At 40.5% G+C, this 11,644-nt stretch overlaps 1 protein-coding gene across 1 annotated transcript in view; it reads right to left on the reverse strand.

The window, feature by feature from the left end:
* LOC143933721 (uncharacterized) overlaps nt 1–10,494 on the reverse strand; it is a 35,407-nt gene extending 24,913 nt beyond the window's left edge. The window contains exons 1-2 of the mRNA XM_077456716.1: nt 10,425–10,494; nt 1,954–2,073 (exon numbers count right to left, since the gene is read on the reverse strand). Of these exons, the coding sequence (XP_077312842.1) occupies nt 1,954–2,073; nt 10,425–10,476 (172 nt within the window). The 5' untranslated portion in view covers nt 10,477–10,494. The remainder of the gene's footprint in view (nt 1–1,953; nt 2,074–10,424) is intronic.
* Nucleotides 10,495–11,644: the final 1,150 nt, after the last annotated feature.

Genomic DNA, 11,644 nt, shown 5'->3' on the forward strand with positions numbered 1-11,644 from the left:
ACACTCTGATGTAAGGGGGCTACTGATGGGACACTCTGATGTAAGGGGGTGCTGATGGGGCACTCTGATGTAAGGGGGCTGGTGATGGGACACTCTGATGTAAGGGGGCTGGTGATGGGACACTCTGATGTAAGTGGGTGCTGATGGGACACTCTGATGTAAGGGGGCTGCTCATGGGACACTCTGATGTAAGGGGGTGCTGATGGGACACTCAAAATGTAAGTGGGCTGGTCTGGATGAAGTCCAGGGCCGAATTTCTGTCCCAGTCTAGCCCTGTCTGTTAGCCACAGTTTATGGAACCTCTGAAACCTGTGGTAGAAGCCTAGGGTTCTGTGGAACCCTGGGTGATAATGGCTGATGTAGAATAATGGACTTTTCCATCTCCTTCTTCTACTGGTCAGTTGTTAACAAAGAGATTCAAAGTACATCATACTCTATACTCTTAGTTGGAATCAGGACTCTGACTTATACTTTTCAGACTACACAAGCAAACAGACACAAGTAACTTATTCTTCTGCTATAATTTTTTAATTATTTATATTTTGTATTTTTTTTTGTCTTGTTATCATATTTTTTTTTCTATTTGTTGCTATACATTTTTTTACAACAGTAATTTTATGCAAGTACAGAATAGTATATTTTATCTTTGAGCGCTTCTCATCTATGAAGGTATTTCTTCAAAGTCTAAAGCCCCGTACACACGAGAGGACTTATGTCCGACAGACTTCCGAAGGAGTTCCGTCGGAGTTCTGCTGGAATTCCGACGGAGTTCTGACAGACTTTTCGGCTGAGCGGACTTGGCCACACACAATCACACTAAACTCCGACGGATTCGAACGTGATGACATACGACTGGATTCGAATAAGGAAGTTCATAGCCAGTAGCCAATAGCTGCCCTAGCGTCGGTTTTAGTCCGTCGGAATAGCATACACACGAGCAAATTTTTCGAAGGGACCGGGTCCGGCGGAGTTCCTTCGGAAAAATTTGAAGCATGTTCCATATTCTAAAGTCCTTCGGACTTTAGCGAGTCAAAAGTCCGTTGCAGCCCACACACGATCGAATAGTCTGACGGACTCAGTACGTCGGACTTTGGATGTTGAAAAGTCCGCTCGTCTGTACGGGGCTTTAGAAGTACCCAAAAAAAATGAATAACAGGAACTGAAGCCTTCATTTGCATATGGGAGATCTGGGGCCTTCAGGGCTCCTAGGGGGGTTTACAAGTAAATATGAATGGACTGTTAGGACTTCTTTGCTACATGGTATTTTACTCCAGTCCCCTTGGTGAAACCACTGAGGAGCTAATCATGGGAAAACACTTAAGCCCCGTACACACGAGCGGACTTTTCAACATCCAAAGTCCGACGGACTGAGTCCGTCAGACTATTTGATCGTGTGTGGGCTGCAACAGACTTTTGACTCGCCAAAGTCCGAAGGACTTTAGAATATGGAACATGCTTCAAATTTTTCCGAAGGAACTCCGCCGGACCCGGTCCCTTCAAAAAATTCGCTCGTGTGTATGTTATTCCGACGGACTAAAACCGACGCTAGGGCAGCTATTGGCTACTGGCTATGAACTTCCTTATTCGAATCCAGTCGTACGTCATCACGTTCGAATCCGTTGGAGTTTAGTGTGATTGTGTGTGGCCAAGTCCGCTCAGCCGAAAAGTCTGTCAGAACTCCGTCGGAATTCCAGCAGAACTCCGACGGAACTCCTTCGGAAGTCTGTCGGACATAAGTCCTCTCGTGTGTACGGGGCTTTAGGTTCAACGTATGCCTTCTTGCTGGGTTCCCTGATAAAGACCTGATGTCTCTTAAATCTTTGAGGAGCTCATACCCACCATTAACTTTAAGGGTCCTTATAATATCCCCAGCAAAGACATGGAATTATTTAATTATATATCTAGCTATAGAATGGTCTTAAATCCCTAAAATATGTTTTTATGTGGTCTCACCTGTATATTGCTTGGTTAATTGAGATAAACACACATAGCTGGATGAAGCGCATTGCAATGCAGTTGCTGTGCACGAGGTTGATGTATTAGTAGTACAGATGACACAGGATATACTAAATGCTGAAAAAATAAAAAAAAATATGAGTTACAGGCTATGTAAAGCAGCCTAAATAATGCAAACAATTATTCTACCAACAAGATAATAATGTAAAACTCAGTATTTAACTTCATTAATGTATTCTGTATGTAAACCCTATTTTTTACCTTGTTAGGCATTATGGTAAAGGTTAAGTATAGGCAGCGCTAGAAGCATTAAATGATAAAATAAGAGTTCATAGTGTTAAAACAAAGTCTGTTAAGAGGAAATACTGGAACCTCCCACACTGCCGACAGAGATACAATAAGGTCAACATGAGATTATCCTCCACCGAACATCAACACACCGGGCCTCTTACCAAAGAAAATGGACCACTGATTTACAGGTGGTCAAACAAGCATGATATATCCACAGCGCCACGGAACCACTTCAATTGGATCATAGAAGGCTGGATCTTGTAGTTTCACTCAATGGTAATTCATAGGTACATGCATAGGTTACAAGAAAGTAACTCCTCATGGTGTAATATTTAAAACCAAGGTAAATTTATTTTTAAAAAAAGCCAGGGTACTCACATTTTGAGAAATAAAAACAGGTATATAAAAAGTTGCAATTCGTCATGGATAGCAGATGTTTCCAACCACAAAGATGGCTGCAGTTGGCACGTTACATTGTCGTGATGTCAGAGCTCCACCCTACGTGATGTTTCGTCCAATAGGAACATTGTCATGGGCGTGGTCAAAGTTCTTCATATCCTCTTTATAGAGGCGGGAGGGTGGGATAAGAACGCCCTTTCCCCCTGCACTCCAAGCCTCTCTCTCATTCACAGGAAGCGGAACCTCTTCATAACCGAATGTTTACACCACAGTTTAGACTTACATGGCTAAAACACACCCAAGGTGGCCATGTTTTGGGAGATCAGATAAGAAATATATACAATATACTAATCCTGTTTCTGAAGGGAGGGTAGGAGAAAAAGGCCAAGTTGGAAACAAATGTAATAGATAAAAATGGAAGCATCCAAAACATCCACAAATTGAAAATTAATTTTTAAAATTAGCAAACAGTTTATCAAAGGCTGGCTATGAGATAAAAGCAATGCTGACATCTAGTGGTTGGAAACAGATAGTACAGAAAATGCAAATGTATAAAAATGACATAGAGAAAACCTAACCAAAACAATTTAAACGAAAAATCCACCAGGTCTCCGTCTTTGAAATCTCTCGCCTAATATTTTTGCCCCTCCAATGAGGGTCAAACTTGTCTATAACCATAAAGGATGTACCCTTTAAGCTTTTATTATGGCACAAAGAGTAATGTTTGGATAAACAATGGTTCAAAAAATCTCTGTGATCCTCTATAGGTGACCCTGGGTTGTTCCAGGAGCAAAGGACCTAGTATTCTGTATTTTTTTAGGACACCTCAGTGTTTTCTAAATATCTTTTTCATTGAAAAATGTTGGTCCGAATAAGTGGTATAAAACAAAAAACAAGAAGAGTGTTGTCCACCATCATCTCTTATTTTAGGTTTTAATAAATCATCTCTATCCCTTAAGGCGACATTAGTTATGATCATGTCTAGATCACTGACTGCATATCCCTTCTGTAGGAAGCAAGTTTTCAAGAACTCCACCTCCCTAAAATAGTCCTCCTGCAAGGAACTGTTCCTCCTCAGTCTGAGGAATTGGCTCATAGGGACAGACCTGAGCCAGGACTCGTGATGGCTCGCCCTCTGCCGCTACAACAGCTTCAACTCTTCTGGGAAGGCTGTCCACAAGGTTTAGGAGTGTGTCTATGGGAATGTTTGACCATTCTTCCAGAAGTGCATTTGTGAGATCAGGCACTGATGTGGAGCAGAAGGCCTGGCTCCAGTCAAGCCAAGTTCCTCCACCCCAGACTTGCTCATCTATGTCTTTATGGACCTTGCCTTGTGCACTGGTGTGCAATCATGTTGGAACAGGAAGGGGCTATCCCCACAAAGTTGGGAGCATGAAATTGTCCAAAATGTCTTGGTTTGCTAATGCCTAAAGAGTTCCCTTTGGAGGGTGTGGCCGAGCGTGGACAATGATGGTCGCCGAGTGAAGGAGCTCCGGGGACAAGGTGCACTGAAGCAACAGTCACGGTGACACAGGATGTGCTACACACACCGGAGCTACAGCGATCCACTCTTGACACTGCTGCCAACATGACAAAGTGGCTGAATACTCCATCGGAGCCACAGAAGCTGGCAGACTTCTATCCTCCCTACGCCTCAGCTCACAGCCGTCAAGATGGCATCGGCTAAAGCTATAGTGCACTGGCTCCTACTGGCATAGACACAGTGCAGCTAACACTGCAGCCTGGCAGCACAGGACCTGTCTCATCACAACTACAGGGCGAGTCAACACCTCCAGACAGCCTCACCACACGCATCCCTACTAAAATTAAAACAAGTAAGCAAGGAGAAGAGGAAGCCCTCTCACCTCATGCTTCCTACTCAGACTCAGCTTATCCTCTCTCCATGCCATTACTAGAGGATTTGCCAGCATCCTCCCAGCTTGCCTCCCAGACTGATCTAAAGGATCTAAAGGACATGCTATTATGCCTGCATAATTCTTTCTATGCTGACATGTCCAGAATGCTTGCTGGAGTCACAACAACCATCTAAGACCTCTCCCTCAGGGTGTCCCAAGCAGAAGAAAAAATTGGAGATGTGTGCTATGCACAGAATGAACTGACTGACTCCTATAATGATCACGACACAGAAATCCACAGAATTTTCACCAAACTCGCCGATCTCGAGGACAGATTGAGGCGTAACAATATAAAATTTAGAGAAATCCCAGAAAACGTCACTGAATGACTTCCTTCACCAACTTATGTCCGAATTACTGCCTGAAGCTGGGAACATGGATCTTATAATTGATAGAGCTCACCATATCCGCAAGCCACCTTTTTGGTGGACACAATCCCAAGAGACGTCCTGGCCAGGATTCACTTCTTTCATATTAAAGAAAAAGTTATGAAGGCATCAAGAGCTAACCCCACACTATCCAAAATATTTGCTGGAATTTCCCTATACACAGATTTGTCCGCAGCCACTATTTGCACCAGGAAGTAATTCATTATGCTGCCTAAAGCACTCCACAATCATAGCATACCATATCAATGGGGTCGACCTACCAAGCTGCTGATTACAAAACAACACAACATCTATGCAGTACACTCGCTGGAGAAAAGCCTCAAGTTGCTAAAAGATTGGAAGATTCTACCACCTGACGCTACGATCCCAGACAAATCTCCACCACCCAAAGTGGCAATAGACTGGTCCTAAATACTCCACAAATTATGTCTAGCTCACTCCCGGATGAAAATAAGGAAATTCACTACCCTCGTCTCCTTCTAAGGCCTACTGACATTATGTCAAAGTTTCCTGCTTAATTACTCCTAACTACGCTGCCCCCTCGGCACTGCAACAGTCAAGTTGCACATGGTTTCTGGGCTTTTTTTCCAGACTTTTTTTTTACTATCCCTTTGGCTTTTCTTTTATCAGTTCCTTATGATCCTAACCTCTGCTCTGATGCAGCACATATAAATCTAAAACCTCTATCACAGAAGCGGACTCTACAGGTACAGCTTCAAAGAGACTTCTTGTTAAACTTACATCAATGGGTACCCTTACGACAACACCACCACATTATTCATGCCTTATTTAAGGAGAAACAACACAATTAGCTGGCTACTGCTCTCCCATGGCTCTTAAACTCATTTCATTTAATGTGCACAGTCCCTGTAAACAAAAAGCTTTAAATAACGATGTAAGATCCTCCATGGAGACATCCTAATTGTACAAGAGACTAATTTTGTAAAAAATAGAGCGCCTCAGCTCTATTTGAAAAACTTTACAGCGAACTTTGAAAAGAAAAAAAGCTGGAGTTCTCATTGCCATTGCTGCTTCTCTGAACTTTCAACTCATCTCTTTACAGGAAGATGACAACGGCGGTTTTCTTATTCTAGTATGTACTTTATACCCTGATAAATATCTATGCCCCAAATGTCAGACCGGTTGCCTTCTTAAAGAAAATACTAAAGAGGATTTCCTCTTGCCGACAAGGTTTTTTAATACTTGGTCAAGGCTTTAACTCAGTTGGTGACCCTACAATTGATTCATCCACTAAAGCCAAGCATAAACCATGCTGTCTCAATACATTTTACCATAAACACAATCTGTATGACATCTGGAGGTGTCACCTCAATATTGAAAGAGCTTATACCTTATTCTCTATGGCCCACCACACATATACACGCATAGATCTCGTCTTGACTGACCAATGGGCCCTTCCACATGTCACTTCTTCCACGATCGAGACCATATCTGGTTGGACCATGTCCCTATTACAATAACCTTTTCTCTGATTAAGCCAAACTTAGGCCAGCCTCCATATGGAGACTGAATACCTACCTGCTCTCACTCCTGGAAAACCAGAAAGCCATAGACGAAGCATACAATCTATTCTTCTCCACTAATGATATAGACACCACCGACCGTTTCATATTATGGAATGCTCACAAGGCGTTCATGAGAGGCATTCAGCTCAGTTCCCATTCTAAAAAACTGCGCTCAAAATGCATCAAACAAATTTTGAAAAGATATTCGATCACTGGAAAAAGTGAACAAACACAATCCCACTCCCCAAACCTCAGTAGACCTCATGAAACTGGGAATATTACTTAGAGATCTATTACTACACCAGTATGAAAAACACAACCAAAACACTCAAAGCTGATTTCTATGCCCTCAACAAGGCAGGTGCCTTTCTGGCTAAATACTTTAAAGGCTTGGAGGAACTTGACTGGCCTGCACAGAGTCCTGACCTCAACCCAAAGGAACACCTATGGGATAAAGCCAGACTTTCTCTTCCAACATCAGTGCCTGACCCACACAAGTACGCTTCTGGAAGAATGGTCAAACATTCCCATCGACACACTCCTAAACCTTGTGGACAGCCTTCCTAGAAAGGTTGAAGCTGTTATAGCTGCAAAGTGTGGGCTAACTCAATATTGGGCCCTACAGACTAAAACTGGGATGTCATTAAAGTTCATATGTGTTTTGAGGCAGGCATCACAATACTTTTGACGGTATAGTGTGTGGGTGTGTGTGTATATATATATATATATATATATTTATATATATATATATATATATATATATATATATATATATATATAGTGCCTTGCGAAAGTATTCGGCCCCCTTGAACTTTTAAACCTTTTGCCACATTTCAGGCTTAACATAAAGACATAAAGATATCAAATTTTATTTTTTTGTGAAGAATCACCAACAAGTGGGACACAATTGTGAAGTGGAATGAAATCTATTGGATAATTTAAACTTTTTTAGCAAATAAAAAACTGAGAAGTGGTGCGTGCAAAATTATTCGGCCCCTTTACTTTCAGTGCAGCAAACTCACTCCAGAAGTTCAGCGAGGATCTCTGAATGATCCAATGTTGTCCTAAATGACTGATGGTGATAAATAGAATCCACCTGTGTGTAATCAAGTCTCTGTATAAATGCACCTGCTCTGTGATAGTCTCAGGGTTCTGTTGAAAGCGCAGAGAGCATCATGAAGACCAAGGAACACACCAGGCAGGTCCGTAATACTGTTGTGGAGAAGTTTAAAGCTGGACTTGGATACAAAAAGATTTCCCAAGCTTTAAACATCCCAAGGAGCACTGTGCAAGCGATCATTTTGAAATGGAAGGAGTATCACACCACTGCAAATCTACCAAGACCTGGCCGTCCCTTTAAACTTTCAGCTCAGACAAGGAGAAGACTGATCAGAGATGCAGCCAAGAGGCCCATGATCACTCTGGATGAACTGCAGAGAACTACAGCTGAGGTGGGAGAGTCTGTCCATAGGACAAAATCAGTCGTACACTGCACAAATCTGGCCTTTATGGAAGAGTGGCAAGAAGAAAGCCATTTCCATATCCATAAAAAGTCTCGTCTAAAGTTTGCCACAAGCCACCTGGGAGACACACCAAACATGTGGAAGAAGGTGCTCTGGTCAGATAAAACCAAAATCGAACTTTTTGCCCACAATGCAAAACAATATGTTTGGCATAAAAGCAACACAGCTCATCACCCTCAACACACCATCCCCACTGTCAAACATGGTGGTGGCAGCATCATGGTTTGGGCCTGCTTTTCTTCAGCAGGGACAGGGAAGATGGTTAAAATTGAGGGGAAGATGGATGCAGCCAAATACAGGACCATTCTGGATGAAAACCTGTTGGAGTCTGCAAAAGACCTGAAACTGGGACAGAGATTTATCTTCCAACAAGACAATGATCCCAAACATACAGCAAAATCTACAAAGGAATGGTTCACAAATAAACGTATCCAGGTGTTAGAATGGCCAAGTCAAAGTCCAGACCTGAATCCAATCGAGAATCTGTGGAAAGAGCTGAAAACTGCTGTTCACAAACGCTCTCCTTCCAACCTCACTGAGCTCGAGCTGTTTTGCAAGGAAGAATGGGCAAGAATTTCAGTCTCTCGATGTGCAAAACTGATAGAGACATACCCCAAGCGACTTGAAGCTGTAATCGCAGCAAAAGGTGGCTCTACAAAGTATTAATGCAAGGGGGCTGAATAATTTTGCACGCCCCACTTTTCATTTTTTTATTAGTTCAAAAAGTTTCAAAAATCCACTAGATTTCGTTTCACTTCACAATCGTGTCCCACTTGTTGGTGATTCTTCACAAAAAAAAAATGTTATATCTTTATGTTTGAAGCCTGAAATGTGGCAAAAGGTTGAAAAGTTCAAGGGGGCCGAATACTTTCTCAAGGCACTGTATATATATATATATATATATATATATATATATATATATATATATATATATATATATATAACTTACTTTTTAGATATTTCTGAGAAGGTGTCATGGCTGAGTGCAAGAATTTTTCAACCAGTTCTCTGTGATTTGCCTAAAATAGAAAAGCTGGGAACTGGCTGGGAGTCTAGTTCAACTGGACAGTCTAATGGATAATCCCAGCTACTAAACCTTTAGGGCACTAAAAGGCAGCACCTGGGCATCCGCGGTAAATCACCACTATTTTTAGCGTTAGGGTTAAAAGAGCTTTGGCGGCTCTACCCCTTTATTTCGATGGGCAGGGGCGCTTTAGGAGCGGCACATACACCGCTCCGACGGCGTCTCAAAGATGCTGCTTGCAGGACTTTTTTGAGCATCCTGCCACCACACCGCCCCAGTGTGAAAGCACTTGGACTTTCAAATTGGAGTGAAAGGTAAGGTGATCTACAGGCACTTTGCAGGCGTTATTTTTAGCGCTATAGCGCCTGTAAAGCGCCTCAGTGTGAAAGGCGTCTTAAGCCTTTGTTAAGACAGACAGTGTTCAAATGTAATACAGTTGATGCTTTTATAGTATACACAAGATCATTTATGACAAACACAACTCCCCAGACCCTCATAAACAAAAAGAACTAGGTAGGATTTTTCCTTGCTGGAAGTTCCAGAAAAGAGCATCTAAAGAAGATAACTGCCATTTTTTTATATTTTTTATATATTTTTTTTAGGCTATGTTATGTGAATGGGGGCATGCAACAAATACAAAGTAGGTGTTATCCCAATCGGGCTGCAAAAGTAGAAATACACTTTAAGTCAGAATCCCTGATTTTCTTACTAGTTCCAGGTCTCTCGTGTCTCAGAAAGTATTAAAGCTATTGGTCTGCCATGACAGCCAGAAAACTAGAACTAGAGGTCAACAATGGAAAACTCTACATTGAAATTAATGTACAAGATTCATTTATAAAATAACAATGATATATATAAAAAATTAATAAATAAATGCACTGCTAAACATATATAACTAAAAACAAAATTGATAAATACATAAAAAAAAATTTTTAAAAATTGTCCCCAAACTATCTTAATTTGCCATTAACCCTTAAATATAATTATTTTATATTGATGATGGTAATCTTATGGTCCTCAAAGGCTTAAACCTAAAAAAGTAAAACTAAAATATAACCAAAACCTGTGACATTGATATAACTCTTGATGCTAAATATTTCCTACTTGGGTGGACCTTATTTTTTTATGTATTAAAAATAATCAATAAATAAATGCATAAATAAAATAATACAATGGGATAAAATAAAAATAAATAAATGTCAATGTCTACTATAATGGTTTGTATATTGCAGATCATATAGCTGTTAATGGTCATGGATTGCCATAATTGTAGACCTGTGAATAATTTGTGGAGATTTATTTTTGGTTGAGGCTTGTAATATAGTCCTTTCATTATCCATAAAAGAATATTGAACTTTTGTTAGCATAACAGAGTATTGCAATTGCATTTCCTCTCTTACCCGTGTCCAGCAAGCCGCAAAGGCAGAAAAGAACTGTGAATGAGATTATCATGATGCTGGTATGTCCACACACCACTACTGTCTGCTGGTCTCTAGGATATGGCCATCATTTATAGGTACAGCTTGTCATAGAAACAGAGAGGTGGTGACACAACTGATGAATAGGAGTAGGTGTTTCATTTAATGGGCAGAGATAACAATGCATAGTGTGGTCCAAGTCAAAAGAATAACTTTAATACAGAAAAAAAAATCAAAGTTCTTACATAATAAAGATAAGGGGTCTAATTTATCATTTTTCTAAAAGATGAACTATAATTATTTTTTGCCATTTTTAGACCCATATTAAAATATGATTAGCTTAGTATAAATATTTTTTTACATTTTTTTTTACCTTTTTACTATTTTTTTTTATAGACTTTTAGTTCACGTTATGGCAGAGTGCTTGGACTTCACCATTTTTCTCTGTCAGCGCACTCTATGGGTCAGCTCAGATCAATCTCTGTGCTGTAATGTGAACCAAAAGTATATATATATATATAAAAGGAACACAACCATTTGTATTTTTTATTTTATTTTATGAAATAAAAATGTTATATTACTAACTTTATGAAGTAAATATACACTCATCAGCCTCTTTATTAGGTACACCTGTTTAATTGCTTGAAAATACAAATTGCTAATCAGCCAATCACATGGCAGCAACTCAATGCATTTAGGCATCTAGAAATGGTGAAGGCCAGTTGCTGATATTCAAATCAAGCATCAGAATGGGGAAGAACAGCAATTCCAGTGACTTTGAATGAAGCATGGTTGTTGGTGCCAGACGGGCTGGTCTGAGTATTTCAAAAACCGCTGATCTTCTAGGATTTTCAGGCACAACCATCGCTCAGGTTTACAGAGAATGGTCCAGAAAAATATCCAGTGAGCAGCAGATGTGTGAAGGAAAATGCCTTGTTGATGTCAGAGGTCAAAGGAGAAGCGGTAGACTTGTTCAAGATGATAGAAAGACAAGAGTAACTCAAATAACCACTCGTTACAACCAAGGTTTGCAGAATGTGAAAAAGTAGCTATAGGGGACTCTGTGGTTAGTGATATTCATTGACTATTAGTAATCCCATAACAAACAGTAAATTGAAAAATCATATATGAAGTCACAAATAAAAGTGTTGTTTCAGATCGTCCGCCTTGAGAAAAAATGTGTAAATCAATAAAGTCCCAAC

This window comes from Lithobates pipiens, unplaced genomic scaffold, assembly GCF_037356315.1.
Source record: "Lithobates pipiens isolate NorthernLeopardFrog02 unplaced genomic scaffold, aLitPip1_a1.2 Scaffold_27, whole genome shotgun sequence".
NCBI lineage: Eukaryota > Metazoa > Chordata > Amphibia > Anura > Ranidae > Lithobates > Lithobates pipiens.